We start from the raw sequence: 18,641 nt of genomic DNA on the forward strand, positions 1-18,641 counted from the left end.
CCTTCTCATTCATAGATCTCAATGTACTTTACAATGGCGGCTAAAGTATCATATCTCTGTTTGACATGGGGGGAAACTGAGGCATGGTGGGGTCATGTGGTTCAGGACAGAGAGTCTGTGGCAGAGACAGGAATTGAATTGTAGTCTCCTGACTTCCACTCTGGTTCCCTGCCCACTGGACCACACTGTCTTCAGGTTCCTGTGCCAATGAGAGGAGATCCCGGCGCCACCTGGGAGGAGACTGCTGGATGGGAAATTACCTGGATACAAAAAGCACACAAGCCAGCTTGCTTGTGCTGTCAAGGCCATGCAGGACTGGGAGCCCAGCTGATGCAGAATGCCAGCTAACAAAGTTATTAGTTTGACGGTGGTCATGGCCCGGTGCAAACTAGTTCAGCGAGGCGAAAGCAGCACTGACTTGATTGTGCTAATGGCACCGTGCATCCTGCTGGCTGTATTTTTCACTTTTCAATCCATTATTTTTTGGTAAAAGAGGACTCTAGACGGCAGCTGCATTTGCATGCTGGGTATTACATTATGCCAGGGATCCCTCCCCATGACACTGCTTTAGTGACTGAGTGATTAGCAGCTGCAGAAAAGTCCAGCTGTTTTGAGAGTCCGCTCCTCCAGGAACGGGTCGAGGGACATGAAGCTTGGTGCCACCTATGCCCGTTCCGGGGAACAAATCACTGAGGGCTGATTTGGCACCTCACAGCCCAGGCCGCATAGGGGGCAGTGCACAGAGTACTTTGCCCAGTGGATAAAGGGGGTGCAGGGAAGGGAAGTGTGAAGCTGTAATGCCTTTCTCCTGGGTGCTTCCTTGGTTACTTCCTTCTGCATGGCCACTCAGCTGGAGAGAGGAGGAAAAGGTGGAGCCAAGGTTGTGCCTGCCCTTCGCCCCCTGCCCACCCACCTGCGTGGGATCAGCAGCTCAGCACCAACTGCTTCCCCAGACACCATGCAGGGTCTGGCAACATAGATAGCCCGTGCACGGGGACTAAGGGGACTGCTTACATCCCCTTACGTCACTGTGCATGTGGTCGAGCCCAAAGGCTGAACTTTGCAAAACTGCCCATGGGAACTGGGTGCCTAAATGCCTGGGAATCTCAGACTAAGTGGTAGTACATGGGAGTGGTGGCTTATACCAAACAGGACCAGGCGGACATGCTTTGTAGCTAGTCTGATTCTCTTTACATTCTAGCCCTACTGAAAACCTCAGTGCATCCCTCTCCTTTCCAGGATGGCTAAAGGGACATTCAGAGAGCAGTTCCTGCTGTCATAGTCAAATGATCATTTCAGTGTCTGCAAGGCCAAGCTCAGGAAAACACAAACAAACCCCCAACCACCCAACGTTGCATGTAATGAAGGCAGACGTGTTCTCGCCTCACCAATAGCTTTGCATATATGTAGAATTCTAATGACCTAATCACATCTGCGGATGTGACTGCAGAGCCCTTGGCCATTATCTTTGAAAACTCGTGGCGAACTGGGGAAGTCCCGGATGACTGGAAAAAGGCGAATGTAGTGCCAATCTTTAAAAAAGGGAAGAAGGAGGATCCTGGGAACTACAGGCCAGTCAGCCTCACCTCAGTCCCCGGAAAAATCATGGAGCAGGTCCTCAAGGAATCAATCCTGAAGCACTTACACGAGAGGAAAGTGATCAGGAACAGTCAGCATGGATTCACCAAGGGTAGGTCATGCCTGACTAATCTAATCACCTTCTATGATGAGATTACTGATTCTGTGGATGAAGGGAAAGCAGTGGATGTATTGTTTCTTGACTTTAGCAAAGCTTTTGACACGGTCTCCCACAGTATTCTTGTCAGCAAGTTAAAGAAGTATGGGCTGGATGAATGCACTATAAGGTGGGTAGAAAGTTGGCTAGATTGTCGGGCTCAACGGGTAGTGATCAATGGCTCCATGTCTAGTTGGCAGCCGGTGTCAAGTGGAGTGCCCCAGGGGTCGGTCCTGGGGCCGGTTTTGTTCAATATCTTCATAAATGATCTGGAGGATGGTGTGGATTGCACTCTCAGCAAATTTGCGGATGATACTAAACTGGGAGGAGTGATAGATACGCTGGAGGGCAGGGATAGGATACAGAGGGACCTAGACAAATTGGAGGATTGGGCCAAAAGAAACCTGATGAGGTTCAATAAGGATAAGTGCAGGGTCCTGCACTTAGGACGGAAGAACCCAATGCACCGCTACAGACTAGGGACCGAATGGCTAGGCAGTAGTTCTGCGGAAAAGGACCTAGGGGTGACAGTGGACGAGAAGCTGGATATGAGTCAGCAGTGTGCCCTTGTTGCCAAGAAGGCCAATGGCATTTTGGGATGTATAAGTAGGGGCATAGTGAGCAGATCGAGGGACGTGATCGTTCCCCTCTGTTCGACGTTGGTGAGGCCTCATCTGGAGTACTGTGTCCAGTTTTGGGCCCCACACTACAAGAAGGATGTGGATAAATTGGAGAGAGAGTCCAGCGAAGGGCAACAAAAATGATTAGGGGTCTAGAGCACATGACTTATGACGAGAGGCTGAGGGAACTGGGAATGTTTAGTCTACGGAAGAGAAGAATGAGGGGGGATTTGATAGCTGCTTTCAACTACCTGAGAGGTGGTTCCAGAGAGGATGGTTCTAGACTGTTCTCAGTGGTAGAAGAGGACAGGACAAGGAGTAATGGTCTCAAGTTGCAGTGGGGGAGGTTTAGGTTGGATATTAGGAAAAACTTTTTCACTAGGAGGGTGGTGAAACACTGGAATGCGTTACCTAGGGAGGTGGTAGAATCTCCTTCCTTGGAAGTTTTTAAGGTCAGGCTTGACAAAGCCTTGGCTGGGATGATTTGATTGGGGATTGGTCCTGCTTTGAGCAGGGGGTTGGACTAGATGACCTCCTGAGGTCCCTTCCAACCCTGATATTCTATGATTCTATGACCTCAGCCAAACAGCGCCAGTCCTTCCACATACAGCACTGGACCGAAGAGTGCTGAATTAACACGGGGGACACAAGGAAAGGGTATCCGCTTCAAACACCAGCAATGCCATCCCTCTGTCCTGCTTCCCACTGAAATCCCCTCCACGCTCCCAGCTGTTATCAGAGCAAGGCTGAAGCCCTACACTTTTATAGAGAAGAGCCGGCAGATGTTTTGCATCACCCGTCAACCACTGTGATGGAACATTGTTGGCTCTTCCCCAAACTACACATGAAACTGTTCTATTAACACCACCCTCCAGACTCTGTTGCCGAGGGCGTGGTTTCCCCAGCCATGCAGACAAGTGCTTTTTCCTGGGCAACTTGTTTGAAAGCCATGCTATTGTGAGAGTCTATAGCATGGTTTGACCGACAGAGCTTTCGGAATAAGCAGATCCTCTATGGTGATTAGGGAAAACAGGATAAAACCGCTGCTAGCCACAATCATGTTCAGAAACACTGAACGCCCTCAGCTCCCACTGACCCCAGCTTGAGGTTGAGTCTTGGATGCTCAACACTTCTGATAATCAAGCCTCGTTATTGCACGGTTTCCAGTCACACTGTGGACAAGACCTAAGCCGCTTACGTCACTGCTACAGACTATGGCTGCGGGTCCTCAAGACCAGGGTGGCAATAACATTTCTCCACAGGCCTCAAGGGAAATGACATGTGATGCCCTTGGAGAACAAGCACAAGAAAGAGGCAGGATGCTTTTTCCTCTCACTCTTTGATCCTCCTCCATGAATACAGGAGATGACATCAGTCACCCAGTCCCCTGTTCATAGGTTATTTCTTACACCACATTTCTCTAGCGAAATGGTGGTGAAAATATGCAGGCTGCCTGTCACAGAGTGGAAATGAGGACATGTCCTAAGCTCTCTGCAAACACAGGCCCCAGGGAAGAATTGCCTCCAAGACTCCCATAAAGATCCTACCAGCAGATCTGGATGAAGCAAGTGGAGGGGCTGCAGAGAACATAAGACCTCCAGCATCCTTGCAAGCAAATAATCAGCACACAGAGCCTCTCCCCAACCTACGTGCCTTCCTCCATGCGTTCCTCCCTCACGTGTCTTTGCGGTTTTTTAAATTGCATTGATTTTCTCATATGAGCAGGAAAGAAAAATACAACTTTTGGAAAAAGCTGAAAGCTGGATTCGAGTGATCTTTGTTATGATACTTTAAAAATAGAAACTTTCTCTCTTTGCATGGAAAAAAAGAATAATTACAGATGTTTGATTCCCATGGCTGTTTATTGGAGCGGATGGCTTTATGCAGCCTAATCAAAAGCAAAACAGGAAACTGTCTATATATATATATCCTCTTGCAAACTGAGCAGAGATGCTGAAAACCATTTCAGAGAAATGTTATTTATTATTGAGCGACTTAGTCTAGAGTCACTGCAGTTTGTATGTTCTTTTAACAAGCTCTTAACTTGAAGGACAATTATAAAACCTGTCCTTGAAATAACCAGTTGTAAAGGTTCATTCCCTTGAGCAAGGAGAGAGAAAGAAAGAGCGCACACCATATTGGTTCAGTGATTTCTTCCAGTCCGATCTGTTACATGATATAGATGGAGCAATACTCTTAAATCAAACGCTGCTAACTCTGCTCATTGACCTGCCTTTTCCTGTATTTATTTATTTACTAGTGCTCCAGTTTCTACAGTTATATTGCCAGCTGCCTTACAATATTTTATTTGCTCACTCACCTGAGATAAGTTTTTTTTTTGATCAGGGAGTGAAAACTCTCCAAGTCTTTTCACTACCATCATTCATCACAGTAACGCAAGTAGATTTTGGACTTGATCTTGCAGCACTGAAGTGAATGGGACTTTTGCCATTGACTTCAATGGGGACGATCAAAGAGTTTCTGCGTGGGCTGGTAATGTTTTCAGGACAATTTAGAAAGGCCAGTGCACAGATTCAATACAAGCCATTGTAGGACTGTGGTACAGAGAGAGCCAACAGGAGATCAGCCCCTTGCTTTGGATAGTGCAGATGTCATGGCTTTTAGAGCCTAATCCAGAGCCCACTGATATCAATGGAAAGGCTTCCACTGAGTCCAATGGTATCAGCATGTCCCCAGGATGTGAGAGAGATGGAATCTGCAGCCCCCAAGAGCATAGGAAGGTGGACTTTGTGGTGTGATACAGGCTGCTGGTGCAGATATACTCTGCAGATACAACAAGGAGTCCTCTCTGCAGATAAAGTATCTTGTAGCCCTAGTGTTACCAGCAACAGACTGCCTGCTCCCTTGACATAAATTGCACCAGCTAGGGGGAGAGGGGGTGTGTGTGATGGCTGGTGGTGGGTTGGAGTTTGTACATGCACAGACCACACCTCCTTACACTTACATCCTGGAGAGTATGTAGCAGAGTGGCATCTCTGAGGACTCTGAGGGTGGAATCAGGCTCACAGAGGATGATTTCCCACCCCTGACCCCTCTCTGCCTGGGGGCTTTTTCTAGCAGGAACCTTTAAACGTGGCAGCCGTGTTTAAGAAATGTACAAAATTTTTGCATTTTGACAGCTAAAGTTTATCACTTACACTATGTTAAACACCGATGTCTGAGCTAAAATGAAGCCACAGTATAACACAACTAAAATCGAAGAACATCAGAATGGCCCTACTGGGTCAGACAAATGGTCCGTCTAGCTCAGTGTCCTGTCTTTGACAGTGACCAGAGCTAGAGGCTTCAGAGGAAACAAACACAACAGAGCAATTATTGAGTGATCTAGCCCGTTATCCAGTCCCAGCTTCTGGCAGTCAGAGGGACACCCGGAACATGGGATTGTGTCCCTAACCATCTGGACTAATAGCCATTGATGGACTTATCCTCCATGAACTTATCCAATTGTTTTTTTTTGACCCAGTTATACTTGTGGCCGTCACAACATCCCATGGCAATGAGTCTACAGTTGACTGTGTGACGAAGTCCTTCCTTATGTTTGTTTTAAATCTGTCGCCTATTAATTTCACTGAGTGACCTCTGGTTCTTGTGACGGGAAGGGGAAAATAATACTTCCTTATTCACTTTCTCCACACCATTCCTGATTTTATAGCTCTCTATCATATCCTCCCTCAGTTGTCTGTTTTCTAATAGAAACAGTTCCAATCTCAACTTGTATGGAAGTTGTTCCAAACCCCTAATAATTTTTGTTGCCCTTCTCTGTGTTTTTGCCAATTCTAATATATCATTTTTGAGATAGGGTGCCCAGAACTACACACAGTATTCAAGCTGTAGGTGTCCCATGCATTTATATAGTGGCATTATATTTTCTGTCTTATTTTTTATCTCTTTCCTAATGGTTCCTAATATTCTGTTAGCTTTTCTTTTATTGCTGCTGCACACTGAGCAGATGTTTTCAGAGAACTATCCACGATGACTCTAAGATCTCTTTCTTGAGTGGTAATAGGTAATTTAGACTCCATCATTTTGTAGGTGTATTTGGGATTATGATTTCCAATGTGCATTACATTGCACTTAACACTGAATTTCATCTGCCATTTTGTTGCTCAGTCACACAATTTTGTGAGATCCCTTTGTAGCTCTTTGCAGTCAGCTTTGGACTTAACTGTCTTGAGTAATTTTGTATCATCTGCAAATGTTGTCACCTCATTTTTTATCTGTTTTCCCAGATCATTTATGAAGATGTTAAACAGCACTGGTCCCAGTACAGATCCTTGGAGGACCCCGCTATCTACTTCTCTAAACTGTGAAAATTGACTATGTAGTCCTACCCTTTGTTTCCTATCTTTTAACCAGTTACTGATCCATGAGAGGATCTTCTCTCTTATCCCATGACTGCTTGCTTTGCTTAAGAGCCTTTGGCATGGGATCTTGTCAAAGGCTTTCTGAAAGTCCAAGAACACAATTATCAGTTTGATCATCCTTGTCCACATGCATGTTGACATGCTCAAAGAATTCTAACAGATTGGTGAGGCATGATTTCCCTTTACAAAAGCTGTGTTGACTCTTCCCCAGCATAGCACGTTCATCTGTCTCTGATAATTCTGGACTGGCTATGCAGGAGCTTACTTTTCTGTGTTGCTCGTAGTTCCTGATGAAGTCACGTAGCTGTTCCTCCCGGCTCTCCAGTGTGGCGTAGAGCTGTTGCATTTGGCTTACCAGGTCTGTCTTCTCTGCTTTCAAACGTTTTCGATCTGCCTTCATGGCTGCATGAAAGAACACAGTTACAGCTCAAGGTCAGAGACAAGAAATGGGGCTCTTCTCTACATTCAGAAAGTCACATCTCAATCTTTCCAAAACACTCTGGGCTTATTTTAAACACAGGACAACTACAATTCTACGAAGGACTCCGAACTCCTGATTTCCCTGTAATAATTAGCGTGAATAGGAACTGCCACAGATGCTCTGCCATAGTTAGCTGAATGATGCAAAAGGAATCAGAGCCTGATCTACGCTAGGGATATCTGTAAATTCACCAGTCCATATCCATGTATTATGAATGCCTCTTTCCACAGTTGGAAACTAAGGCCCTTATTCAGCAGAGAACTTAAGCACATGGCTAACCCAATTTATTTCAGGGAGCCTATTCATGTGCTTAGGACAAGGATGTGCTGAAATGCTTTGACAGATTGTGGCCTAAGTTTGATCTAAAAAAGGAAAGACCCATGTTATTTTTAATCTAAAATGTTACCAGTCTCCTACAACCAAAACCAATGTAGTTTTCAATGCTCTGTAAGTTAAAAAAGGAACAGTGGTGTTGGTAGTGACTAATCCTACTAGATTTTAAGAACTGGTCTGATCATTTACAGTGCTGGAGTCTTTCAAATGCACCTGTCTGCCAGAAGACAATGCCTTTATTTTTTGAGCATGAACTCAGTGTTATTCAGTGCAATCTATGCCGGATGGCAGGAAATTCTTCTACTGATTATGCCAAGTTTCCTTCTAGGGTGGAGATAAACCATGCCAAGTTTATAGCTAACCCTAGAACCACAAGGTAGAATCCTGGTTTCATTGAACTCAGTGGCAAAACTCCCACTGGCTTCACAGTGGGGCCAAGGTTTCACCCATAAAGTCTTAAGGGGTTTGGATTTGGCATTCCATCTCTATGCCAACTGCAAGTAAAGAAAATAACTAAGATCTGAAACGATAGTTCAGGGGCTAGATTCTGATCTCATCCATGCTGGCATAAATCCAGAGCAGTTCCACTGAACCCAATGTTGGTGTGATGCAGATCAGAATTTAGTCATCAGACCTTCTAAGCCCAGCTCAACCTGAGCCAGCAGGGCAGCACTAACTGTTTGGATGGAATAATCACACCCAGCTGATTTTCAAATTCCAATTACAGAGCAAAACCAGAGGGGTGGGGAAAAAAGCATTTGAGATTTTTCATCTCCAAAATTTCAGGCTAAAGGCATTTCCCAGCAGGCATGTTCCTGTGCTGAATGCTCCCTTCTGCTCGTTACTGAAAAAATAAGTCAACCATAGAGTTACATCACATCAAGCATCTCTCAAGGAGGAGGATCAAGGGATATTTGGGGTGCCTGAGTGAAACAGAATAAGAAACTGAGGAAGGGAGACCAAAGGGCAGGGAGGTTGACCCTAAATAAACAGGGTATTTCCTCCTTGCTCACAAACTAATGTAAATTACAAACACCATGACCCCTTCACAACACTGAAACATCACAGCGGTAGTTATGGCTCTTAATCGTCCCACCTCCCGTTAAGTTACAATGCGGCAAGCTGATGGGGAGTAGCAGAAAATGAATTCCAACTTCTCACCAGTTAACGTCATTTCCCCAAGCCCTCCTGTACCAGCTCAGAGAAGTAGTGCTGTCCTAGCTGTGGCTTCCTGGTGGGAGGAACGAAACCCATATATCTGAGCTGGAAAAGGAGAATACTGGAGAAAGTACATTGCTTGGCTTGTTCCACAGATTACGGGTGGAAAGAGAAGTCAGGATCAGAGTGCAAACAGAAAGATATTCCATGATACAGGGGGTTCTTGTGATACTTTCAGTCTAATCAGAAGTAGGAAGTGCCAGGAATCTCACAGGAAAACTCGTGCCCATGAATCTTCTAGCCTAATATTGCAGAGCCAAGGGTTCTGATAGTTCATATAAACATGCTCACATTACAATGCTCCTGAGGGCATGTCTACACTTGCCAGTAGATCGAAACTGCTGCAATATAAGTGTCGATTTAGAGGGGCTGGTGAAGACATGCTAAATCGATGGGAGAGCACTCTCCCATCGATTTGTGTACTCCACCTCTCCGAGAAGCGTAAGGGAAGACGATGGGAGATGCTCTCCCGTTGACACGGCGCAGTGTCGCCACCTCAGTAAGTGGATCTAACTACAGCGACTTCAGTTATGTTATTCACGTAACTGAAGTTGGGTAAGTTAGATTGGCCTCGTCTACACTACCGCAGTAAATCATAGTAATGTAGGGTTGGAAGAGACTTCAAGATTCATCCCCATCCCTTTGCGCTGAAACAGGACTAAGTATACCCAAAAAGAAAAGGAGTACTTGTGGCACCTTAGAGACTAACCAATTTATTTGAGCATAAGCTTTCGTGAGCTACAGCTCACTTCATCATCAGATGAAGTGAGCTGTAGCTCACGAAAGCTTATGCTCAAATAAATTGGTTAGTCTCTAAGGTGCCACAAGTACTCCTTTTCTTTTTGCGAATACAGACTAAACACGGCTGCTACTCTGAAACCTGTAAGTATACCTAGACATCTGCAGGGATTGAACCTGGGACATCTGGATCTAAAAACTTGAGCTTCTTCTGCTCAAGTTAATGAGCCTGGTCTACAACATTGTGCTGTTACACTCATTTCCAGGCTCTTATTCGAACCTAACCCTGAACCTCTTTGGAATTTGCCCAGCACTCACTGGTACATTCTGCAACTTTATGAAATACATTTTAAAAAGGGCCAGATTCTGTCCCCTTTAGATATGTTATGTCACTTTATTCCATTGCTTTCAATGAGACTATTTGCAGCACAAAATGCTAAACTAAGCATGAGCAAGAACAACAAAAATAAGGCCCAAACGGTTTCAATTTTCAAGTCTTGTTACTTTGAACTCTCCCCACTGATTTGAGTCCCCTACAGAATTCCCATATTTTACCGGGAAGAAAATACCAGGCATTACAGCAGAGAAAGGCAGAACAAGCACCAATGGCTGGAAGCTGAAGCCGGACAAATCCAAATGAGAAATCAGGCACACACTTGGAACAGTGAAGGTGGTTAGTCATGGGGACAAAACTACCAAGGGAAGTGGTGGATTCACCATCTCTTGATGGCTTCAAAGCAAGACTGGATGCTTTTCTGGTTGATGCTTTAGCCATTGGGCTCAGAGGAGCAACAGGGTTAAATTCAATGGTCTTTATTATAGAGATCAGATCAGATGACCTCATACATCTTCTGGACATAAAAATTGAAAAGTTTATGTTGCAAAACTCTGCAGCCGTTTGAAATCATGTTGGCTTGAGAATGCGCGCAGGGGGAGGAGAAGGGAGGGAAAAACAAAGAAAAAACAACACCACAACACACTTGCTTTAGCTTACACTAAAATCAACTTATTTTCTCCCTATTTGTTTTCTAGATGCTCATTTGCAGTGGTGGAATTTTTTGCCTTATAAATACTGTATGGAGCAGAGAAAAAACAAGGCCAAATAATGACAATAAATTAGGGAATATTAGTTAATGAGCCAAACTGCCAGTAGTTTCCTCTCACTGCTCTTCTGCACACATTTCTCTAATTCTGTTCCTGGCCACGCTTGGTGTTGATGGCTGAAAGCAGCAATCAGTCCTCATCTTTTTATTCTTCTAATAATTACAAGCCTTGGTGATCTCTTCCAGGGCAGAACAGCTTCAGAGGAGGCTTGAGATGAGTCAGAGCTGGAATCTGAATCCAGCAATGCTTGGGAGATGGTGTGAGACCCACCTGTAGCTCACGCTGAGTGTGGAGGAGCCAGCTGTTGGCTTCTTGCAATTGCTGGAAGTCTCCACTCCCTGCCCTCCCTTCCACAGAGCAACTTCAGTATAAGTAAAATCTCCATTTATATATTATATAAAGGACAGGGAGCCATTATTTCTTATTAATAATCACTACATGTTCCCTCTACATTGGTTATTATTTGCATTACGGTAGCAACCAGGAGCTCCAGTGAAGGACCCGGCCCCCATGGTGCTAGGCACTGCACAAACGCAGAACCAAAGGACGATCCCTGCCCCAAAGGCTCAAGTTGCAGAGTGGAAAATCAGGTTAAATATAAGGGAAAATATGGACAATGGTACTGGTTCAAGAGGTGGAATGAGATGCAAATGGTGGTTGTGGTATCATGGGAACATCCAAGGATAAGTCCTGATGCCGTCAGCGATGAGTCAGGAATAGTTGAGTCCATCCTGCCACAATGCAGGAGGAGGGTCCCATGTAAGCCACGAGAAGGTATTTTTCCAACCCAAATCACTCTAGGACTCTGATCCTGCACATAGGAAGCAGTATATCCTGACAGTGCTAAAAACAGAATGCATGTGTCACAAGTCCGGCGAATGAGACAGCTGAACACCTCTCACTACAGATGGAGCTTGTGGAGAGGGTTGGTACACATATACTGATCTATCATCTTCCAGTGTCCCCGCCCCACACACAGAGAGCAGAATCTCTGCTTATCATTTAATAGATCTCACGACTGGTTGAGCTTGCAGAGAAGACCAGTATGCACAAATGTATTTATCATGTTCCAAGCAGAGCTCACAGCAGAAGCTCCGCTAACCATTTGGCAAATAAATTTTTTTTTCTTTACAAGCGATTCTGTGATATGATCAGCAAACTCCTTAAAAAAAAAAGACACAAAAGTGCCAAGGGCATACATCAGAGGACAAATATCTCGCAGAGGTGCCACTGAACAAGCTGCAGGCAATATATATATATTTATCACACAGACAAAAGCATTATGAAGGTTGCGAAGTCAAGGACTCAAAAGTTAGGAAGTGCCAGAACTAAGGACACACCGGGCAACCTTAGCAACAGGGAGCACCCTGCCTATCTCTTGCGCACGCGCACATAGAGAGCAAGAAAACAGGAGAGCTAATTTTGTTGCCAAGAAGATGATTCCAATTTTACAGCTTGGTGTGCTGGAGAGATTGCACCCTTGCCAGGCATTCTCCAGCCTGCAGGGATTAAAGAACAGCATCAGGTCGAACAGAAACTCTCTTCATAAGACCTCCATCAACCATAGGTATTTTCTCTTCATGATACTGCTGTGTGATAGGGACCCATGCTGGGGTAAACAAGCGGGGATTGATATACAAGACTTCCCAAGGCTGTTACACTCAAACTGGCCAGAGAATGTAATGGGAAAGCAGAGAGGTTGGCCATGGATGGGTAACCCAGGCAGGGCCAACTTTGTTTTACAAAACACACTCTTGCTGTATTGCTGCTTTTTTCATGGCAACAGCTTAACCCTTCAGACATTTCCTAAAGGTTCCAGTGGAGAAAAGACGAGCGTCTCTACGGAACGCGTACTGGTTGATGCAAATATGGTCCAGCGTGAGCGAATGAAATAGAATCGTTCTATCAAACATTATGTTGAGTTTAGGTTGCGACTAATGTGGTAATACTCTTATGTCCCTTAAAGGAAAACTACATACAGTATCATATGCATCCAGAAATGCTCTGTCCTGGACACAGTACTATGTACCTCCTCTAGCACTTAATTATCTGTGAAATACAGTATATGCTTAGCTGTTTATGACAAAATATTTTGCAGGGAAATACATGGGAACAAAAATCTTTTCAGCCTGCACTTTTTTGGACACTTTTAAAAGCAATCAGTGGGTTTAGCTCTGGGTCTCACTTATATTGAGTTCAATGGAGTTACAATGGGATAATGCTACACAGATCAGAATCAGGTGCATTATGGATTTGGATGGGAGCTGGATCAGCCCTAGGTCTCCACCATAAGCATAAATGAAGTAGGGTTTTAAAAAACCTAATTATATCTATAACTGATCTTGTGGAGTCTGGACTACAAATTGGTTTTTCGTTTATGTATAAAACAAAACAAAAAAAATACATCAGCGATGGGCTGAAGAGACAGAACTCCAGATCCAGATCTCAAAAAGTCCAAAGTCTAGAGGCATCTGGATCAGTTCATTATAGACAGAGAGGCCATGTGCAAACTTCAGATCTGTGCTCATATTTTTAACACCCCTGATGGGATTTCCCCTGAGATCTTTCCACTCAGCTTATCTAGAACCAGTTCTCTGGAATCCAAAAAGCTTGGTTGGACTCCAGCTTGGCACTCAGGTTACATTATAAGGTAAGTAACAGCTCTTTGCACATGCTGGCAAGGCCCGAACGCAGGGGATGTAAGGGATGATACCACAGTTCTAACTCATGTCCCACACCACACAGTGTAGATCATCTTTCCTAGCTACCAACATCTATATTTGCATGAAAGGACCAATCGCTGTGCAGATTGCATTACAGCAGGCTTATCAATTCAGGTGTTCGTGCATACTTTGTTCACTACCAACATATCCACATTAGTTGGTTTCTACCTCCCTTATTTACTATACACATAGTCACAATGGTTAGTTCTTTCAGCATTTACTTGTTTTGGCTCGCTCAGCAGTTACTTGTTCAGGCTTGTCTTGTCTAAACTTGAGGCTGCTCACGTCACCACCCCACAAAGATCAGGGGGATTTTGCTTCAGTCCCCATCACTATTGGACCAGTTTGGCCTGCCAACAATCCTGCTGTGTATCGCATACCTAGGGTAATGGGGCTGGTGTAATGGCAGACAGGGTTATTGGTGGCAAAATCTCAAGGCAGTAGGAGAGCCAGTCAAGTTGAAACCATCAGCGAGCACTTCTAGATCCCCCTTGCCTCCTGGGACCTTCAGAAACCGGCAGTCAAGCTTTGTAACAAACCTGCGAGGTAGGGCCAGGAGCATCAAAACCTTACAGAGGCACAGAGGAGCGAAGGGAATTGCCTGCTGGAAGCATCCGGCAGACATAGGATTAGAACCCAGTTCTCCCAGGCTTGTCTACGATCCACAAGACCATCCTCCTGGCTATGGTGGTGCAGCTGCAGTATCAGAGAGGTGGATCTTGGGGAAGAAACATTTTCGACTCTCTCCCTCATTCACGTACTAAGCTGAGAAAAAGTCTCGGAGCACCTCCGCGCCAACAACCAACCCAGCAGCCGCTCTGATGTGTGCCATCTTCTCTCTTTGATAAGATTTCCACGGCGCATTATTCCGGCTCACGCACGTGGCAGAGTAGAAGCAGCTTTAATTACCAAGTTTGTTGAAATGGATCGACAACTTGACAAGACAGCAGAGAGGGCAGCAATGCTGGGGGGTGGGGTGAGGGAAGACATTTACTGTCATTACCTACTACTGCAAAGCTCTGTTTAAAGTCACAAAGTCCTGAGAGTAGTACAGATCCGGGAATATAACCGTCATTGCTGAGAAATCTCACCAAACCGTCTATGAGACAGAACTCTTTAGGCAAATACTCAGTGCAGAAAGCATCTAATACCATATTTATCTAATAAAAGAGTGCCAGAAGGACTTTCACCATGCAACAGGCCAGTCTCAGTTTGTTAAAGCGATGCTGCGAGAAGCTTCAGGACTTCAATGTTCCTCGGCATGATGGAAAATCCCCTACAGGGTGGTGCTAGACAGCGTGGTCGTGTGTCTACAACTCCACAACACAAGAGTTGTCTCCCAAGAAGAGGAAGTCCCATTACTTGAGTCACTGAAAACTGGTCAGGGTAGAGTAGGAGAGAATGTCCTAAAGGTCACAATCCTACTGGCTGAGAGAAAAGGACTATGTTCCCTCTAATTTTTTACATCCATTTGTGGAATGAATTTTGTTATGTGTACCAGTATGGAGGTGATGAATGATGGGAGTGTGCTCAGGGCTGGGGCAGAGGGTTGGGGTATGTGGGGGGGATGAGGCCTCTGGGGTGGGGCCAGGGATGAGGGTTCGGGGTGCAGAGAGGGGACTCAGGGCTGGGGCAGGGGTTTGGAGAGTGAGGGCTCTGGGGTGGGGCTGGGGATGAGGGGTTCAGGGTGCAGGAAGGGGACTCAGGGCTAGGGCTGGGGGGGAATGAGGGCTTCGGCTGGAGCCAGGGATGAGGGGTTCAGGGTATAGGGAGGGGACTCAGGGCTGGGGCAGAGGGTTGGGGTGTGGAGGGTGAGGGATCTGGCTGGGGGTGCGGGCTCTGGGGTGTGGCCACGGACGAGGGGTTTGGGGTGCAGGCTGCTCCAGGGAGAGAGGACTTGCCTCTCTCCTCTCCAGTCCAGGCCCCTATGACTGCACGCCTGCGTGGCCCTTAATAGCCTGCTGCACTAGAGGGAACTTAAGACTACGTGACCTTCTGTTCTTTATTATTCATATCATAGGAGCACCTGGAGGTTCCAACCCAGACCGAATCCCCATTGTACCGGGCTAGGCCCAAACACACAGAAAGAGACAGTCTTTGCCCCAAAGATCTGACAGTTCTAGTACCCAGGAGAGGACGGATTATTGTCCCCATTCTGTAGATGGGAAATTGAGGCCCAGCGTGGGACTTGACCAAAGTCACACAGGGAGTCTGTGGCAGAGGCGGGAGTGGAATTCAGATTTCTTGATGACAACCTGATGTCTTAACCACAAGCCCATCCTTTCTCCTGTATGGGTCTTCTCTGCCGTTCGCTTCCACTATTCAAGCTCCCAGGGCACTGATGATGTAAGTAAGCCAGAGCCAAGTTTTGTAGGAAACACACAGGGTGAGAGACAGCACCAGACTTGTGCACTTTTAGCCCTCAAAACAGGGCTTAAGTGGCTCACAAGCATCATGCTGGCCCCTGCACAGGGCAAAATTTCACCTATGGAGTGAAACAAGACACACCTACTGTATGTGTAATTTTAAGGAGTGCTTGAGAACCTCTCAAATATTACTGGCAAGTTTTCGACAGTAAGCAACCCAACAAGAGCCAGTGGCTTATGGCAGACAGCAGGAGAATTATTAGCTTGTCGTGTGTGCGGATTTCATCTCAGGAGAAATATACGAGGAAGGCTGATCTGATGAATGGAGATTCCCTCCTAGGCTGGGATGCCAACCATGGGGGAATGCTCAGAGCAAGCTGGCTGCAGGTTTTCAGACCCCACTTGCTGTGCGCATTGTCGAAGGAAAGCGCCCCCCAAAGTCCTAAGCCAAAGGGACCTCTCTCTTTTTAAAAGGGCTCTGCTCCTGCCCTGACTGATGGTATTCATCTCAACATGCCTGTAGTTCCAGGGCCAGGACTCCGGTCCCTTCAAGCAACACTCCTGCTGACATAGTGCTGTCCACACTGGCGCTTAGGTCGGCGTAAGTTATGTCACTCAGGGCGATGGCGTATTCACACCCCGGAGCGACATAAGTTATGTCGGTATAAGGGGCAGTGTAGACATGGCCTTAGACTCCCCTGCCTTGTAACCGGCCCATTCTGTTCAGGGATGAGACAGTGCAGCCTTGGCAACATCAGAAAGGCCAACACTTGGCTGCATTATGATGCTCCCAATGCAGGACTGCAGTGTTACTTGATAAACCAAAAAGAGGGGCATACGTATGAGGGAGCCAAGTTTCTGTTACACCCAAATTAAGATCCTGACCAGTAACAAGGATGGGAAAGGAACACTGACTCGGCACGCAACCGACATGAAGGATTTCAGTCCCACATTGCATTCGCTTTTATTATGGATGATGTCAGGTTGCAAAATTTAGATCTGGATCTGCCCCACAGCTTGGGAGGCATCTGGCTTGGCCTATCAGAAAGAGAGGAGCCAAAGGCAAAATACAGATTCCCAACTTGAATGGCTGCCAACAATGTAACCGTCTCCGTCTCTAGGATTTTGGTCCAATTATTTTAGAACAATGCATCAGCAATTCTTTAAAGCTAAGCCTGCTCCTGCAGCTCCCTATTGCCAAAATTCAGGCATGTTCTTGCCTCACAAATTAAGAAGCAGCTTCCCCTGACTATGTCCCCGGCATGACCTTGGATCCAGCTTTTAGAACAGCAGCACAGCCAGCGCTAATAAAAATTCAGCGTCCCATAACTCCTTAGCCTCCATTAAACACAAAAGCATGCAGCGTGGGAGGGCTCTCCATTAAGCAGCTACACTAACAATGTTCCCCACAGTTTAAAACTCCCTTGCTATGATAAGCAGAACAGAGAAGAGAAGGACCCGTTATCATCATTGCTGTGGCCGGCAGAGGGCTCCCCAGTTTATTTTTGCTAGGCTCGGTCTCTTCGCCTCCGTTCAGAACAGACTGTTTCTCAGTTTCTGAAAAGAGCCCCAGTTCGCTAACAGATTCCTTTAACGCCAGGTGTCCCATCAGCATGCAGTTCACACGCAAGAGAAACAAAATTTGTCTTAAGCTAAGTCTCCTTTCCTATGCATAGCGATTATTGGCAAGTACGCCAGGCCGATCATAAAACTTGCAGCCACTTTAAATTCATGCCAGGGCTACAGACGGCGCTAGCATGGAAATCTGACATGATATTATTTATGAGCTATAAGACGGTGGTAAATTCCAGTGCAGCTTTAAAACCCATTCCCCAAAGTGATTAAAAATTGACGAATCTGTGATTACTTTTGGACTGCAATTCTTTAGCTTGCAGGGCACGGGGTGCCGTAAGCTGCATAGAGTGCTGCTGGGGGTGGGGGGAGAGCGAGCAGGTGATGGATATGCAGACCTTGATGTGCTATGTGATCTGACGGATACAGCTCCTTCTGGCAAATGGGTTGCTTCTGCAAGCAACATGGGCTAGAAAGTGTTTTTCCTGTGCTCCTATCCCTTTGAAACCTAGGGGCCTCTTGAGTGGCTTGTTCTTCTCCTAACTTCTCTGCTCAGGCCCAATCCTGCCAATGCCATGGGGGACAGTGCTTACTAGCCAGGGCATTACCACTGACTGCAAGAGTAGTCAGGGCAGCAAATGTTTGCAAGATCAGGCCCTTGGGATGGGATTTTCAAAGGTGTCTAAGGGAATTAGGCACTCAACTTTCACTGGATTTCAAAGGAATCTGGATGCCTAAACCCCATGGCCTATAGGCTGGGAATTTCAAAGGCAGCAGGGTCCCGGTAAAGGTACACAGGTGTGGCACTGGTGGGAAGGGGCAGTGGAAACCTGTCTGCAAAACCCTTGCAGGCTTCAGTTCTGCAGCATTCAGAGGGGGGAACCGCAGCTGGGGCTCCCCACTTAGACCTACCCCTTCCTCACTTGTCAAAGGGCAATATCTGCCCCCAGGAGGAGACCAATAGGCAAACAGCAGCGTATCCGTGGCAACATGCGGTCCAGTTCATAACTCTTCCAGACATAATCAATTAACTTTTATAGAAATTTTTTATTTTCTTCTTTAAAAAATAACAAAACACAGAACACATTGCCAGGGTTTATAAATAGCAACTAGCGAGCTCCAGGCCAGGCATTTCCTGGCTGATAGTGATTGTTGGGTTACCTCCTCTGGCCAGTCGCTCTGATTAACGGCATGGAAATGCCTCTCTGCTTGTCACTATTTAATTAGGTCCCATGTCAATTTCCATGATACCCCCCCCAAGCAAAACAAAACTGAACTGAGAATGGACGCAAGCAGCAGCTCTGGCGCCCTGAACTGCAGCCTTCCCCCAAGGAAGCCGCAGGAGGAAAATGAGTGTCACCTTGGC

At 46.1% G+C, this 18,641-nt stretch overlaps 1 protein-coding gene across 9 annotated transcripts in view; it reads right to left on the minus strand.

Moving 5' to 3' along the window:
- The window catches only part of KAZN (kazrin, periplakin interacting protein), a 712,699-nt gene that overhangs the window by 73,852 nt on the left and 620,206 nt on the right, over positions 1-18,641 (minus strand). For all 9 annotated transcript variants that reach the window (XM_074934070.1, XM_074934068.1, XM_074934073.1 and 6 more), the window contains one exon: positions 7,006-7,142. In XM_074934070.1, the coding sequence (XP_074790171.1) occupies positions 7,006-7,142 (137 nt within the window). The remainder of the gene's footprint in view (positions 1-7,005; positions 7,143-18,641) is intronic.

The sequence above is a fragment of the Natator depressus genome, chromosome 18 (assembly GCF_965152275.1).
Source record: "Natator depressus isolate rNatDep1 chromosome 18, rNatDep2.hap1, whole genome shotgun sequence".
NCBI lineage: Eukaryota > Metazoa > Chordata > Testudines > Cheloniidae > Natator > Natator depressus.